This window comes from Chiroxiphia lanceolata, chromosome 4 (genome assembly GCF_009829145.1).
Source record: "Chiroxiphia lanceolata isolate bChiLan1 chromosome 4, bChiLan1.pri, whole genome shotgun sequence".
Taxonomy (NCBI): Eukaryota; Metazoa; Chordata; class Aves; order Passeriformes; family Pipridae; genus Chiroxiphia; species Chiroxiphia lanceolata.
The window spans coordinates 40,770,162-40,788,447 of record NC_045640.1 but is presented as its reverse complement, the minus strand read 5'-3'; the positions used below and the strand labels follow the sequence as shown (position 1 = coordinate 40,788,447).

The 18,286-nt window shown below is 35.9% G+C and overlaps 1 protein-coding gene across 1 annotated transcript in view; it reads left to right on the top strand.

Annotated features, from left to right (window-relative positions):
- The window catches only part of TLL1 (tolloid like 1), a 131,953-nt gene that overhangs the window by 91,219 nt on the left and 22,448 nt on the right, over positions 1–18,286 (top strand). The window contains 6 exon segments of the mRNA XM_032686652.1: positions 2,823–2,925; positions 4,127–4,243; positions 5,262–5,407; positions 11,221–11,416; positions 13,009–13,134; positions 15,504–15,664. Of these exon segments, the coding sequence (XP_032542543.1) occupies positions 2,823–2,925; positions 4,127–4,243; positions 5,262–5,407; positions 11,221–11,416; positions 13,009–13,134; positions 15,504–15,664 (849 nt within the window).

Here is an 18,286-nt window from a genome sequence, read left to right as displayed (position 1 = left end):
GTTTGAATCTGCCCTTTTGAATATGTAACATTACTTTTCAATTTTTCTTAAGGTTTTACATGAATGACAAAATAGGACAGAAAAACCTTAGATTGATATAGGGAAAAAATGATACCTACAGAAAACTTAGTACTGCCTGGTGTTTTCTATATATTTTGTGCTTTCTTATCTCAGGTAGTAGGAGTTATGATATACTCTCTCCGAAGCTGCAGTAGCACAACTGAATCTGCTGTGTAATCAGTAATTCTTTAATTGTGCTGACAAATACCCATTGATTGTTTTTCCTGTGGAGCCTCTTAGTTGTTCTGTCCCCTTTAAACAAGCTCTGCCTTGTCTGTAGCTCTGTTTAATACCTTGCAGAATCGCAAATCAGAATCTTAAATATATTTACACTTCTTTGGTTCCTGACCAGAAATCATGCTGTGACAGACTGGGGGTTCTGCCTATGTACAGGTAATGCATTCAGGTCAATGTTAAGAAATTGCTGTATCATCAAATACCTTGGCATGTCAGAGTGAGAAAAGGCTGTGAAGGTTATTTTGTGTAGTTTCAAAGGTGGGGGCTGTTGAGGAGGCTCATGAAATTTTAATCATTTCCACTTAGATAGCAGCACTTTGAGACATTGACATGATCACACCTAAGTAAAACCATCCATTCCCCAAACCATTCCTGGCAACTAAGGTTTGGAAAAAGGCAAATTTCCAAAAAAGAATAGAGAAATCTGATGTTTCAGCTGTTTCACGGAAAATGGCAAACTTGTGGCTAGACTGGTGAGAGACCTCCAGGCTCTACACAGTTGAAACAGTGGAGGAGGAATAGGTTATGGCTTCCGTAGCTTGCTTCCAACAGAGCCAGCTGGGTTAGCTTAACAGCTCTGGAAGGTAGCCTGACTGTTTGCATCTCATCTGGGCAAATAAAAAGACTCCGCCTTGTGAACCTCTCTGACTGCACAGTTGGGGTGTAGTCAGCATGGGTGGAAAAGGATGAGACTGATGAGGTCAGTAGGGGTTTTAAGTAATGTGGCTAGATACAGACATACCTACCTATGGTTTGAGACGAAGAGAAGGTAAGAGTTTAGAAGGAATCTGAACTGCAAAGTGGATGATCTTAGGAGAAGAACAAAAGTTTTGTGGTTGGTGTGGCATCTTTATTTGAAGGACAAGTTAAAGGAGAACAAGTCTGCAAAGGACAGCCAGAATTGCTCTGTGAATGAGAGAATGAACTCTCTGCCATCCTCTGAGGTAGATTCAAATAGCACTTGGAAATGTAATAAAAAACTGAAGCAGAGTAAAGCCTATGAATGTTTGTACTTTTAGCCAGATCTGTAATATTTCTCATAGAGAATTACATGGTAAGTAGGTGGTTTGGGAATTCTGATAATATTTGTGCATTTATTTCTTCAATACATGTTCCTGAAGGAGTGACTGAGTAGTAAAGGCAAAATGTCCCATGATTTAGATATCTGTGAAAGGGTGCATGTAACACCGAAGTTTGAGAGATGTAGGTAAACTATCCTGTCTGACTGTCTGGAACTGATTGTACCATTTATAGTGTTATATTTTTAACTTGCAGCTGGACTAAGGGTAAATTCCTCTCCTTTCAACTGACACTCACAGCTGTTTCGTAGGCTGCCACGGAGATGTATTTTTGCAGTGTGAGGTATTTGCCACTGTGCAGCAATTCATGTTTGTTCTATAATGGCAAGTTTCAGTTGTGAGTTCCTAGGATCAAAGCTAAAAATAACACCACCTCTATGCTCAAATGTGAATAGTGAAATATTTTAGTTAGGTTGAAATACTTATTTATACACACTGAGGAACTGATACAGAAGAAGATGAATTCTTTTTCCAAATACACCTAAGTCCAATAGAAAGGTATTACTTGGAAATGATCTTATAATATAAAATATGAGCAACTTTGACTCTTCTTGTTTGGATTTCTCCCTGTAATTACAGGACATGATGGTAAGACTATACCAGCCAGTGAGGGTCTAAACTGTAGATATTGTATCAACGTGTGATGGGGATGAATCCTATTCCTGTGGTGTAAGTTCATGGCAGTTTAGGATTAGTATTTCTAAAACAGGAATACTGTAATTCAATGTAAGGGTTGTCCTCACAGTAAGTATTGAAAATATGCCTGTTTAGAGATGTTTTCAATAAAATTGGGAGACCAAGTTCAAAAGTTCCAGAAATTTCTCAGATTTCTATATAAAACTCTATATAAACTCAGATTTCTATATAAAAAGCTTTATTACATTTTCATTGAAATCATTAAGGATCGTATACCATTTCTTTTTAGTGATCTTGCTTTCAGAATTAGTGTCCATCATTGTCAATATTTACATATCTAAAAATAAAATATCATGTCAAAACAGTAGTGGAAGGAAGCACAAACTAAAATAAAACAAATTTTATTTTTTTTACAGCTGTCAGTGTTGATTATAGTCAGAATATAATAGAAGAGGAATTGACAGAATTATGAAGTACCATACTTAAAGTTATATTAGCAAGTTATTTTACCTTATTAGCATTCTCAATTTTGTATTTCTTAGTGAAAAGCTCCCCATGAGCAATTAAATGTGAGTAGTTTGTCTTGAATCTACTCAAGTATGTAAGATTAAATGAAAAAAAACTTTTCATGTTCCCAAACAACTTTTACTTACTAGAAGAAATAATTGAGGAGTGGTTAATTAAGTGTCTAAATAGTTGGAATCCTGTTACAGGTGACCACTCTGGCTTCAGTTCTGCAGAATGTTGTTGTGATTGTTTTTCTGATATTAATCACACTTGATTTATTTAGATATTCTCCTCTGATTACAGATTGTTTTAAACTTCACCACCATGGACCTTTACAAAAGCAGTCTCTGTTGGTACGACTATATTGAAGTAAGGGATGGCTACTGGAGAAAATCACCTCTGCTTGGTATGCAACTCTTAAATGCTACACGGTCTATTGTTACCACACTCACTGGGCTCGGTGGACTTGCTGGTGAATCCACAACAAACCACTTGGGTTTTAGGTGTCTATAATATATGTAAACTTGGGGATGGGAAAAAATCCTCTAAATGGCCTCAAATAAGTTGCTTATTTAGTTCAAGCCTTAAGCCTTCCTTTCACGCAGCTGCGTGTGAGGAAAGATGCAAACTATTAACTGTGTAACTTTTTCCTTTGCTCATAGATGTCAAAATAAGAAGCTGCCAGAGTTTTGTGCGCAGAAATGGGGAAATAGTTTACAGACATATCTGTAGAGCATGTAATGCTAAATCCATGGATCACATGATAAGCACATTCACTGTGCATGAGAGCACCTGGTATAGAGTTGTGCTTATGAGTCTGTTTCTGTACTTTTAAAATTATGAATAGAAGAAGATTCTTTCTACTTTGTATGTCCTTCCCTGCTCTTGCAGGGAAAAGACATGCAAAGCAATAATGAATTAAGTTTGATTTGCAACTGATATGTAAAAGCTTCAACCATCCTATTTTTCATTCAGAAGAGTTAAATATGGGAGATTTTACCCCCGTAATGCTACTGCCCAGACACAGACAACAGCTTTTTAACTGGCATGTCTATTTTCTTGGCCTTGAACAGAAAAGAAGGAAGAACAAATTAAGACCAGACAGTAATTATACTTTTCTCCTATTCCCTATCACCTGGACAAACAGAAATTTCACCCACCTAGGCAGAATTTAAGAGGATAATGTAGAATACGGTCATTTAGATGTTAGTTTTTAAATCTCTTTGGTCCTTAGACACAATGAGCAGTATTACTGTGACCTAGATTTTGTTCCTCTTTTAAGATTAGTACTCACTTTCCCTTCCGTAATGCATGTGTTTGTGTCTATAGAAACAATCTCTAACAATATTTTTTTTCCTTGATTCCCCTACGGTTTTAGACTTGTGAGCCTGACTGCAATAAAAAGAAGTAGTGAAAGCTTTATAGTAAAATCTTTGTGTATTAGGTCCTGATCTGCAGAAACACATATGCTTAACTATAAGCATGTGAACAGTTCCACTGAGTTGGTTCTACCACTTCTGCTTATAATGTTAAACACTTGTATAAATGTTTGCAGCATTTGGCTTCAGAGGCGGCAGAAAATGCAGTTACTGGTTGCATGTTTTTAGGCAGGTTTTGTGGTGACAAACTGCCAGAAGTCCTTGCATCCTCCGACAGCAGGATGTGGATCGAGTTCCGCAGCAGCAGTAACTGGGTTGGGAAAGGTTTTGCAGCAATTTATGAAGGTAAGCTTCTTATAGCATTAAAAATGACTTGATTATGGAAGAAAAATATTAACTGGATACCTTGGGATATTAAAAAACAAAACTAGCAACAGCAACAAACCTGTATGAAATTGGTATTTCTTTACTGAGACAATAGATGTTAACTTTCTAGACAGTGCATTTTGAAGCTCCTCCTGAGATCAGATTTCAGCTGAGCTCTTTTCCAGGGAAACCACTGATAGTATCCATAAGCATTTTTTACCAGCTGTTTAATTGACTAAATGTGCATGTTCTTGTGCTTAGTGCTTGGAAAGATTTCTTTGAGTACTTTCTGTGTATTCTTCAGAAAAATCTGACTCATATTTTCCGTATGCACTGGGATTAGTTAATAGAGGCACTCTTGCACACCGAGTATATTAGCAAGTCAACATTCACTTAATTAAAATAGAGCCTGTTTTCTTAAATACCAAATCTATGGTAGTAAATGTTATGATTCAGTTGATATTCACAGATATTTACATGATTATCAGAATCGACCCTGAAAAGTTCATGTACTTCTTATGAAAATATTTTTTATTTATATTAGCTGTTTCTTCAAATTCAGACTAAGGTTGAAGTGATAAACTGTAGGTTAAAATGCATAGACCATTATAAAATATGACATTTTGGGTTCTTTTGTCTCTTTCTAAAGGTTAATAAATATTAATGAATAATGTTTACTTAATATGTTTCAAGGGTGAACAAAAATTTAATTTATTTTGACTTTATAAATATATTCTGTAAAATGTGTAGATTCAGATTATCCATGATTACAAAGTCTTCCTGAACACTGTAGACATGTTTAGAGCTATTAGAAATGCTGATATGTGCTAACCGAAATATATATAATGGTTCAAATGGACTGTGTTTCCAGTAACTTGTCCCTGGTAGATTTAACTGTTTTCCAGAACAATCTTATTATTAGTTTTAAACTGGGAGCATATAATACAGTTTGGGTGTGGGGAAATTATTGACAACAAAAATTTTATGCTTTTATCAGCTATCTGTGGAGGTGAAATCCACAAAAATGAAGGCCAGATCCAGTCTCCCAATTATCCTGATGACTACAGACCAATGAAGGAATGTGTGTGGAAAATAACAGTGTCAGAAAACTACAATGTAGGATTAACCTTTCAAGCATTTGAGGTAAAGCTTTTTAACTAATCTCGAGAAAGCATCTAGTGGATAAGTGACAGTAACATTTAAGGGAATACTTATTAAACTTGTGAACGAATTTAAGAATTTTCTATGAAAAATTAACTCCAGAATCAATGAAACCTTCCCTTCTGCAGAAATTTTCAAGATTAAAGTTTTTCTTGTTTTCTATGATTTTTGAATGACAATGTTTCAAGTATTGAAAATAGTCAAAGTTTACCAAATACATAATCCAGTTCAGCAGGGTTACTTTAATATTCTGTTAAATAACCAGGATTTTTTATCTTGCTAAATCTTATAGTTAAAAACGAATATATGTCTGGGGAAAAAACACTGTGTTTTTTGCTTCTGTTTTGAGAAGAAAAAACCCCAAACTACTTATATTCAGATTACAAACCTGTATTTAGTGAGGGAAGAAAAAAGCCATGGTGAGTCATACTAGTATGTCTTTAGTGTACATCTCTCTGAGTATAACATTGCTAAACAGTGGTAAACTATTATATAACAAAGAAAATAATATTTAATATGTCTTTTTTATCTCTACACTATACACTGACTTGAAGTTTGTAGACAAATTTAGTAAAACACTTTAAATTTACTTGTTTTTTTGAATATACTTCAGCAGTAATGACATGAGGTACACTTTTTAAAAATCTAAACTATTTGGCTTTATGGTATACATAGACAGAGGTATAGTAAACATAGCTATAATTTCTAACCTGTCATTTTGTTCTTACAGACAGACTCCAGGGTTATAGGACGCTTTTGCTATGACTGATGAAAGATCTGAGCATGAGAGAGTAAGGGTTTGGGACTTAACAGCAATTATGAATATAAAGTATAGAAATTTTAATAATTTCACAGATTCTACTTAATTTTTTTAAAATCCTGAATTAATGTCAGCTCTAGTGCAGATAAGATCAGCTCTCCCTGCCCAAACAGTTTTCCAAATGTCCTTCAGAGTCTGCGTGACTGGGCTCAAGATTGCTTAACATAGTATATCAGTCTCTTTATTTAAGCACTTTTAAAAATAAACAGTGTTTTCAATAATTTTATATAATTTACTGGCTAGATGTGGAACTTTTCTAGTCTTCCATTGGTGCACAGTATTTTTTTTTTTTAGTGTGATCACAAGGGAAATGGCACTATGCCTCTGCAAAAGAGACTTGCTGCAATATTTGATCTCCATGCAGTTGCTCAGCAATGGTTTACACATGTAATACATTATCACTTGAGCTGACCTCAATTTAATATCACCTCTGGGAGAATTAAACTTACATCTCTGCTTACCTTTCAGGACCTTTTTCTAATCACCAAATTGTGGACTGTTTACAGGTGTGAAGGTGGCATGCTCATGCCTCACCATATAGGTAGTAATTAGAAGCAAAGGACCAGCAAAACAGCCCAATTTAGTAGGCAAGTGGGTAAGGACATAGGAAGAAATGTCCAGTTTTTCCCCCAGACTATTTAGTATTATGGCACTCTCTAGAGGAGAAACATGTGGACTGACACCTCATAAGAAGAAAGAGGAAATTGAGCAGAAGTATAGTTCAGCAGTAATCTCAAGCTGGTGGTTCCTCTGCGTGTGTTTTGAAAGGAAAAAATAAAATTTTCCAACAGTAGGGACTCGAAAGCTACATACTTTTCCAGGGAGAGTCTGAACTGTAATTCCAGAGTGGCAAGATGCCCTTGAGCCTCAAATGAGTTGCCCCAGAAAGGCAAAAGACTGTTAGATCTGTCTTTGCAGCATTTCTTACTCGTCCACCAGGCTCCCTGCTGAGAATGAGAGTTGCTTTGGAAACTGCTCTGAAGTGCCTTGCCTAGACACTCACCACTGGGTCTGATTTCCATTTCAGCTCCAAGTGCTTGAACATAGGTGTTCTGTTTTTTGATACTAAGTCCCTCTCTGGACTGAATCCTTGGTGCGCTGCCTAGTAAAACAAAAAGTTGTTTAAAAAATCACAGTTCTTTGTGCCAGCTGAGACTGAAGAAAGCAAATGTCAGGCCAAAGACTTATTGCAGTGTGTTTGTGGGAAAATTACTTCTCTGTCCTTTGAAAGGTACAGTTAGGTAAGAGGAATTCTCGTTATCCATATGTAATACTAGAAAAAATAACTGCCTAAATAACCTTCACTCTGAAAGGAAAGCACTAGGGAAGCTGAGATTTCCAAACTGTATCAATGAGTCATCTTATTTTGCCTGCTGTGGGCAACGCATTTTCCACTGAGTGTGGGATTACTCTTTCTTATTTAGCTACTATGATTTCTACTGTCTGCATGGCAGTAGAGATGTTGGGACTGGTAACTCCATCTTTTTCATTGTTATAGTCACCTTTATAATACTGATCTTTCAAAATTAGCAGGTTGGTTTTGTTGGTTTGTTTTTTTAAAGAACTTTTGTTAGCACGCAGTCTCACTAGCTAAGGCAATCAAGAGGGTTTGTAGAGCTGATCCATATTAATCTGCCTCATTTGAGTGGCCTTGTTAATCTTGGTGCAGATAGTGTTCATTTAAATTATTTTTACATAAGTCAGGGAATAAAATTTATCTGATCTGATTCCACTAGGCATATAGGCCACTTTTTATGATTAAAGTCTACAACCTGAGGCAGATATGTTTACCTGTACTGCAGTTTGACTCTATGAACAAATAAATTAACAATGACAAAAAGTATATGGAAGATTTTTACTGAAGTAGAATTGCTCCCAGATTTGCTTTTCATATCCTTTTCTCTCTTTTTTTTTGTTTGTTTTTTGTAAGTTGTGAATTCTTTTTTTAATTCAAATTTTTTACCTTTTTTTCTTTCTGTTGGAGGATTGCTACAAACAAAGGTGCTCTGGAATTTTGAACTAAATATTTTAGCCTAAAGTCATTTGGTTTGTTGTGGTTGGATTTTTTTGTTTTGGTTTGGGTTTTTTGTGGGGTTTTTTTGTTTTTGTTTTGTTTTGTTTTGTTTTAAACCTTGAACTATACACAAGGAGTTTTCTTTTCTTTTGATAATGAATATCGAGAATGTTGCTGTTTCTCCAGGAGATTTCTTACTGTTTTCCTGCACTTTTGTGCCTGTCTTAGGAGTTTTTCTGTCATTTTCTCAACTTAGTTCTCTAATGCCATTCAAATTTAAGGTTTCCTCCAAGGCCTTCAGGAGCCAATGGTATCTTTCATTTTCCTATAGGAAATGCATTTTTCTGTAAACCATTCTTATTTATGTGGGTTTTTTTGAATTTGCTAACATTTCACGTATTTCTTCTCATCCACGTGTAATATCAGTCTTGTGAAATTGTAATGTTCCAGTAAGTAAGGTTTATGGGATCAATGCATTTACAACCAAACTCCCTAGGAGTCTCTTCATTAACTAGAGGAGATATTCCTGAAGGAACAAATAGGAAGTAGGAAGAATAAGACAGAGAATAGGAAGGATAGAAAGTATAGGAGGAAGTAGGAGGAATAAGAGACTGTTGCAAGTATAATAGATCTTTGTATAGCAGTGCTCCCAGATGACAGTACCACAACATCTTAAAACTTGAGATATAGATAAGAAAAGCATGTTTTATACTAGTCCTTTTTTGTTGGTTACCAAGTGCCTTAACACCAGTTATAATTTCTCAAAACCACAATACTATATATAACTTGTATATATTTTTAGCTGTTGTCTTCTGCCCAAAATAAAGTGATCCTCTGAAAATAAACTACTAAATCACCTTTATGGGAATTTGACACATGCAACTCAGAGCCACACTGGGCCGGCGAATAATCATAATTTCCGTATTGCCCATAAAACGTGGAAACATGATAAAAACTGATGTTTATTAAAAGCCTTGAGTAGTGAAATGATCATGGAGCTGTGGAGAAAATGCACAATTCCTTCACTGATATTAGTGGTCTTTGGACCCGTTCACCTCTTTCTACATCAGAGTGCAGTATGATTTTTACAGTGATAACAAGGAGACTTTGTTTCAAATTGGAATATGATATAATCTATTTAATCTTTATTATTTAGATTAATGAAAATTTGGAACTGGTATTATCAAAAACTTACCAGTGCTCAGGTAGATACATTCCTGAGTGCGTTAGTTGTAAACATACAATTGCCACTCAAATAAGCAATAGGTAGTTGCACCACAAATCTTCATGACTTTTCTCACTCTCACTCAAGCTCTAGCCCAGGGCAATTCCTGAGGAAACATCTAGGAAATTACAATAAATGGCAATATGGTTTGTGCCAGAGAAATGAGTGGGAGAAAATTATGCATGTAAATGGTTAAAGAATTGGAACGTTGGAAAAATAAATGTTAAGTATAAGTGCCATTAAATTCCAATGAAATCATACAGTCCCTTCCCTCAATTTTCCCTTTTACATAAAAAAAGCAGAAATCCTAGTGTGCTAAGTGAAAGCTCCTTAGTCTGTGGTGGTTACTGATCTTAGTGTTGGTCATAATGCACAATAAGAGCAGACTAGCAGCAAACATTTACACTAACTGTGCAGCTTAGGTGCAAGAAAAACTCTGGAGATAAAATGTGGATTTTTATGGGTTTGGTTTTGAATTCGTTATTGTTTTAACAGAATTTGGATATTCTGAATTAAATTTGAGGCTTCTCCAACCACTTTTTACCTGACTGTGATCCTGCTGCCATACTCATCCCCCTCCATTCCTAAACTTACCTCATGATTCAGCTAGTTAGTTGAACAATAGTATTCTTAGAGGAATTATTTTTGAATACTCGGATCTAGTTAATTCTTTTATAACTAAGATGCTATATTGCATGAATGACATAAGGTATTCTGGTAGTAAAACAACCCAGCTCATGAGGGTTTTTAATTCTGTTGGGAAAGATACTCTCTCAGTAAAGATAAGCATCATAAATTATCTGGGCTCCATGTAGGGTCATATTTGGGCTGCTACTGCTTTCCTCACTGGTGCAATTCCCATTCTGACTGACTCTGCAAATACTATTATGTATAAAGAGCACAAGGTTTGTTACTCAAGTAGAATGCACACATGCCCACTCACATATTAGTCTGTGTTTGGATGTCATCCAGCAGAAAGTTTAAGTGAGAAGGGAAATTTTCAAGTGTTCTGTTTTCAGTAGGTTTCTCCATCAGTACAGAAAAGATTCACTCATTGACCCAGAAAGTAAAAAGACGACACCTGAAATCAGGAATCCTGCAATGGAAACTAGACACATCAGCTGCAGAAAAATTATGACTTTTTTTTTGTCCTCTGTTCTGTTGACTACTTAAGAGTTGATAATTTTACAACTGTGTTTGGATCTAATCCTACAGATGCCTCCAACTCTTTAGGCACAGCAATTTTTTACATTTTCCCTGCAACATCAGTGAATAGCGACAAATGCAAAATTTTTAACTGTGTGGAGGATGAAGAAAGAGTCTAAAAATCTTATCATATTAATAAAAATTAAGCTTTTTAATATTGCAAAAACAGTGGATATTTATGACCTGTTTAGTTGTTGAACCATTAATCTTGTTGAGTGTACATGGGAAAAGAGGACTTGGGCTCAGAGTAGAAATTTGACAGAACATTAGGAAGCTTAGAGGTGAGAGTGTCTTTTTTAGTTACTTTTTTCCAGTTAGACTGCTGTGTCCTTTGTAAAATTTCAATAATTTTTCTTGTGGAAAACAAGTAGAGTTAAAAGAAGTTCATGATACTTGTTCATCTTCCTGATGTTTGAACCCTAAACAGAGATAGTAACTTTAACTTTGAAAAATTCCAGTTCTATTTATTATCTGAATGATATTTGATATTTATGGTTCAGATAGGTCACTTTGATAATTATGTTTTACAGATTGAAAGACATGACAACTGTGCATATGACTACTTGGAAATTCGAGATGGAACAAATGAAAACAGTCCTTTAATTGGTCACTTTTGTGGCTATGACAAGCCAGAAGACATTAGATCTACCTCTAATACCCTGTGGATGAAGTTTGTTTCTGATGGAACTGTAAACAAAGCAGGATTTGCAGCTAACTTTTTTAAAGGTAAATGTTAAAGCTTATTGGGATTTGTGAACAGCCTATTACTTCTTTTTGTACTAGAAAAATTATTATAGGATATTAAAAATATTTCTCAGTCTTCTTCTACTAATAGCAGTTCTGTAGTCTCTAGCATATTTTTTACCCAGGATACAATATAATCAAAACAAAACAGTAGAGGTATTTGAATCTCTTTGTAAAATGTATCCAAAGAATGAAGGAACATAACCAGTGCAACTTTCTACTGTCTTCAGGTTCAGTTAATCAGCTTAGTTTTGAAACATATCTAATCTTGTAAAAAAGTGGCTTTTTTTGACTTGTATTATCAAATACAAACATTATAATTGCAAATGGGTTTTTTTCTGTTAAGGGTTTTGGGTTTTTTTGTTTGTTTGTTTGTTTGTTTGAGGGTTTTTTTGTCTAAATGATGTGGTTTTTTTCTAATCCATTTGCTGCATTAGGCTGCTTTATCAATTTATTACTTTCAGTAAGCAAGAAAAAAAAAAAGCTGAGAAATCGTAGTGAGCAATGACCTCACAGTCTTCCTCCAGTTTTGGGTGACTTTTTGGGAGAGGAAGGTACCATACAACTGCAGCTATATCTGAAGCATTTGGTGTATGGGAAGTGTAATTCCCATCCTGTGCTGCCCATGGCATGATTAAAGCCACTGGCGGTGGTGTGGCCAAGGTGACACCTGAAATACAGGTCATGCCATCAGAAGAACATTTTTGGTTTTTTGAAAAGACACAAACTGTGGCATTTCTTCTCCTAACTGACAGTTTTCAGTGTAAACAGTTATAACTTTGAAGACCATAGGCATCAGAGGGGGAGCTCTGTTTTATTCCTAAGAAATTACTTGTCCTGGTGTAAGGAAACAATATTTTAACATCTGAGGAATATTTCAGCAGTGAATCTCATGGGTATACTTCAGAGCTAGTAGAGAGAATACACAATTCCTTTTCCTTCCCCTGCCCTGATTCATCCTGTTCCCTTTAATATCAGTAGAATGAAAACCTGGGATTTGAGGATTCTGTTAATCTGTTTTTGAGTATGAATTCAGGATAATGCACAGATTGATTCTGTGGGAGATAAAGTGCCCTTCAGGTGACCCTGCTGTGGATTTTCTGTCTTTCTTTCAATACTTTATACAACCTTTAGATTATGGCTGTCTGAATTACTGTATGCTGCCAACAAAGTGCTTACACATTAGTTCTGCAGCTGTCAGTAGGCATTGTTAAAAAAACCAAAAAGCAAAAAAAAATCAACAGCAAAAAAACCCCAAAAACAAACAAACAACCCCCCCAAAACAACAAACAACATCCCCCCAAAAAACACAAACCACAAAACAAACAAACAAACAAACAAAAAACCAAAAAACCAAAACCAAAACACCCAAACCCCACAAAGGACAAATTTTTATTTTTCCCATTGTGGGTCTCCTAAGCATTTGAAAATCCTCTAGTCAGCAACCACAGTGTGTTGTGTAGTGCACCTTATAATGGCATGCATACAGCTTTCTGGGTTAATATTGATCCAGCAGTTACAGCCAAGGAAGGTAATTATTTAACACATTTTTGCATTCTTCCCTGTCTTGGTAGAGGAAGATGAATGTGCCAAACCTGACAATGGTGGCTGTGAGCAGCGCTGTGTAAATACTCTGGGCAGTTACCAGTGTGCCTGTGATCCTGGATATGAACTTGGTCCTGACAAAAAGAGTTGTGAAGGTACCGTGTGTTACTGTTCTGTGGGCTCTTTAAGCTCTCAGGGTGCCATTGCTTGAATGAAATGCTACACATTTCATATACTCCGTCGTAGCAGGGCAGACCCTGTGTAATCCAACCTGGAAAACCAAGTGTTCCCTTTTTAGTAGTGGTGCCAGAGTAATGTCTGTCTGCAGCAATGTACATCTGATGTCTGTCAGCAGTTTAGCTTTGCAGATTTTGCTGTTAGTTGATCAGGAACAATGCAAAGCAGGACTTCATACTACTTACTACATTATTCATACTCACTAAAGCAAAGTCTACCGCTGTGCATAAGGAAACAATTAATTACCAGCGGAGTAATGTGCCACTGTCTCAGAATCAGAGCATTTAACAATCCCTCTGACTGGGGTGTGCCTGGGAAGTGGCAGGTCTAAAAAGCGAGATCCATTAGTCTACCTCAAAGTTCTGAGAAATCATTCTCACTCCTAATCAGATCGTGGACTTTTCTTGCTGGAAACAAATTCTACTTCTCAGGGCGAGAAAAGTGTGTTCAAATAATCATTTGGAGAAATAAAAATCTGATAAGTGGAAGTCTGTATACATAGGATCGAACTTTTGCATTCTATGCATATTTCATATGAAAGGAAAGAAACATAAGCTCTTGATTATTATGCACCAATTATTGTTGGATTTTTATTCATAGACACCAATAAATTAAGGGATACCACAAATTTATTCTTAGATTATTTGTTTGAGTCGTAAAAAGAAAATAGAAAAGGAATACCTCCCTTGTGCCCAAACAGTAAAGCAACTCCAGCAAAAGAAGTCCCTTCAAGCACTGCAGTGCATTGTAGAGCAAAAACCCTGAGCTATCCCTTAAAGTGTATATAGGATTGTTCCACGTCAGGTGGCACTCACTGTATATAGATAGTACTTGGGACTGCTGAACTAAAATCACTATCTAGTTACAGTGAGCATTATGTCCTTATTATAGTTTGGGCCTTTAAGGGGTGAGCTAGATGTATTAATTCACACATGATGCCAGAGTAGAAGTTAGAAACTTTGCCCTATGCTTCACTGAAGTGTCAACAAGCACAGAAATTTGCCTGATGGTCTTCTAATCCAAATCTTCCCCAATGGCAGCATATTAGAAAGCTTTAAGTTTTGGTTTGGGGGTTTTTTCCCCACCATTGCCTCAACGATCTATTGAACAACATTCAAAAGCAGAAATTGAAATCTGGCAGTACTTGTCCTGATCCAGACTGTATCATTTGAGGGGACATCTTGTGTCATCTGAGTGCAGCCTCTAAATCTATGTCTGGTCTTTTTTGATACGCTGTGGTGTGACCCAGGGTCTCAGTCCACCCACCCCCATCAGATCACCTTTACATGTATACCAAGAAGCATTCTGCATGGAAAGCCAGGAGCCAGTCTGAGTTGAAAAAGTGAGCCTTGACACAGTAACTGGAGAGTTCTCCCAGCTGTGTCAGATGGAGTAGATGCAGTGTGTGAGATCATCAGCTAGGTAAGAATAGCCAGTTTGTAAAGCATTCTGTGTTAGCAGAGAGCAGTTGAGTAGATCTTCCCCCCTCCGGCTCTCTGGAAAGAGATTTGTGGATGATTTCCAGTGCTGCCATAGTGCTGTAATGGTATCAATGTAGCAGAGTGTGATCAAGAGCCCCTGCAAATCCCATTACTTTCCTTTTTTATGTAAAAAATTTACACAGATGGAAAAGATAAATGAGTTTATCCTTTTCTAGCTGAACTACATTCACAAACATAGTACAGTATTTTTCTGTTGTATGGTTGTCTCTATTTGGCATATATTTGAAAATAAGGGGCATTTTCTCTATTACTTGAACATCTGTACTTCAGCAAAAGTAATTATGACTGAAGTGTACGTGACTGCTATTCCACAGAAGTGATAGTAGATTATGGGAGGCATATACAGCTATATGAGCTGAGGCAGGTAAGGCTGAGTCTGTATCAATAGTCAGAGAGAAGCTGGGGAAATGCGAATGCATCTTAAGTAGTCTGTCTGTCAGAAGAGGGGTGGTCAAGGTCCTGGGGAGGGTGGTGAGGTCAGAGGACTTGCATGGGAAAGGCTGTGAGAGAATAACCAGAGTCTCTGGAGAGAAGGGAAAAGAATGAATATGATAACGCCTTGTATAATCCTGAGACTTATCTCTGTTCACAAACCTGCAAGCTGTTCAAGATAGGGGCTGTCTCTTTCTCCTTGTTTGCACCACGAATGATAAAACAAGATTCTGATTAGTCTGTCTGGGCATTACAGCCGTATAAGTAATGAGAGGACTGATTCTTCTCAGAGTGCTTCTGTTTACAGTAAAACATGGTTTTAGTCAAGAAATTATGCTCTTTTAATTTTACAGCTGCTTGTGGAGGACTCCTGACAAAGCTAAATGGGACTATAACCACACCAGGGTGGCCCAAAGAGTATCCTCCAAACAAAAACTGTGTGTGGCAGGTGGTCGCCCCAACGCAATACCGAATTTCAATGAAGTTTGAGTTTTTTGAGTTAGAAGGAAATGAAGTAAGTAACTGTGTACAAAGAGCTGCACAATCTGTTACACAATGAAGAGTTTCACAAGCATTCGAAAATAGATATCGTCTTATAAAACCCTTGCTGACCTTTCATATGCTGACAATAAGCACAGATATTCTTGTTTTCATTTTGGGACTGTTTCTGGATTCTTTCAAAACAAACATGGAAAGAATAGCTCTCTTTTACATATCATCTAAATGTATATGCATTACAAGAAATTTAAAAAAATGTTCTCTGCTGAGTCTCAGCTGACTTTTTTTATCAACAAAGTAAAACAGAGCAAATGGGGCTGAGGAATATTGGAAAGAATTCAAGAGAAGAAAATCTGGAGAAACCAAATCATCTTTACAGACTGACTACAAAGCATACACATAAGCTGTGGTTAGTAATGAAGTAAGGGAGCATTTAAATCACTTACAAGTATCTCGGTGGGGGAGTATTTTAAAACAAGCAGTACCAGAATAAGGCACAATAGAATAGCAGCAGTTTTTGAGCTGATCAGCCCCCAGAGGCATGGTGGATCTTGTCCCCAGGTAGCAGGAGGGACGGGGCAGAACCCTCCATCTAGTAAAGGGTGCTCCTTATAGCTTTAAACAAAGTGGTACGGGTTACAGTGGTTTTTTTGGATGAGAAACATAAAATACGGGTTTCAACATCAACTTTTAAGCCTTTGTTCTGCTTAGTAGACACTTCTCTGTCATAACATTGAGTTCCCTTGTCACACTCCAGCTATAATGTGCTGTAGCCATTGAGTTTCTATGCATGTTCTTCCCGTGGCATTAAGGATGCAAATCCCAGGACATTATTTCTGACTAAACAAATTTGTAGCAACATATTTAGTATAAAGATGGCCTGTCTTTTGGGCATGGGATTTAAAGGGGCAAAAGCTGCAGTTTAATTTATAACTAAGAACCAAACCAGACATGCCTTCTCCAAAATACGTCAAAATTATTTGCAGAGGCAGCAATGTGAGATTTTTTTTTTCCTCTAGTATTTGGAGTGGGTTCTAAAGACCATGAAATTCCAGCTTTCAAGGATATATATGTTACACTCAATATGTTACTATTATAATTATTACTAGAACTAAAAGAGGTGTAATAAAAACTTAAAAATTCCAGAGAATTAAAATTTATTTACCATTTGAACAAATCGTAATTTTTTTTCCCTGCCCTTTCTTGGTACTTAAGATTTGCAAGGAAAACACCTCGGGTATGAAGAAGTTAAATCAGTTTTCCAAGGTCATACAAGACATGTAACTTAAGCAGATTCAAAAAATTTAAATGTTTTTCAACATTCAGAACTTCAGTTTGATCATCTCCTGTGCTACTAAATCTTAGCTTTATACTGTTAAAAGGTAGTAGTAACGATGTGAAAATCAGAAGAAACATGTAATATCTGGAAAATTCTAATATATTGTCTGAGTGCAGACAAAAAAAGTATACATTTATCAAGTACTCTAATTATTTTTTTTCTTATAGGAGATCCATTTAAGGCCAAGGTTAATATGCCTTTTCCACTATTACAATTTTAATATTTTACGTTTACATTTTACATTTACCTTGTATAATTTTTTTCAATTCAGTGTAGTACAGAGGAAGTTAGACCTATCTGAAATTACCTTTCATTTCTGATCTAAAGCTATGAAACCATAAAAACTCACCACTAGTATATTGCTGAAATTACTGGGATTTATTAAAAGTAGTGAGCTGTATTTGAAAATCACATGCATTATTATGAATTTATCTTCCAGTAATATAAATCAGTGTGTATCAGTAGCTCAAGTTTTACAAATCTTTGTGTTTTTTATATTGTATAAAAATAGTTGCGAATTAGTCACTTTCTGACTCTGCAACATATGAAAATTATTCCAATAAAAATAAAAATTTAATCTATGTCTTCAGTGTGTTATATTAAAAGTAATTGGAAATGTTGACAATTTTTCCTAAGGAAAGAGAATAACAAATGCCAAAACCTCCTTTTCAACTGTTCCCTTCCAGCTCCTCTGACAGTTCTTTTTTGCCTGGAAATTGTGATTTATCAAATACAACTTGGATTTAATGGACAATATAAGCTCCGTATGAATCCTCCTGGCCATTGTTTTTTCTTATGCTATTAATTGCAGACAACTGGGACATTTTTGATTAAATGATTGATAGTTGAGCCTAAGAAGCTTAGAAGTTTTTGGGTGGAAGGCTTTAGGTTGGCCAAGGGATTATGCATTGAAAGTATTATCATGAATAGTAGGCCTTGCATAAGGCTTTTTTATTACATTATTTTACTTTATTTTTAACCTTTTAATGAAAATGGCGTGTATCATGCATTGACATTATAGCTAGGCTACTGTTAAAGAACAATGTAGTGTTTTAATGGTGCAGATTCATATATTTGTAAATAAATTCATAAGTATTGAATACATTATGGTAGAAACAAACCTTGCAAGTTTCTAAGTGAAAATTAATATTTTTTAAAAATCTATGAGATGCAAGCAGTAGAAAGTTTGTAGGTTCAAGGTATGTCATTTATAGCAACAAACAGGTATAATTTTCAGGGTGAATGGTTCCAGATTTTAGTTTACTGTCAATGGAATGTTTACTTTTTAGATTAAATAGA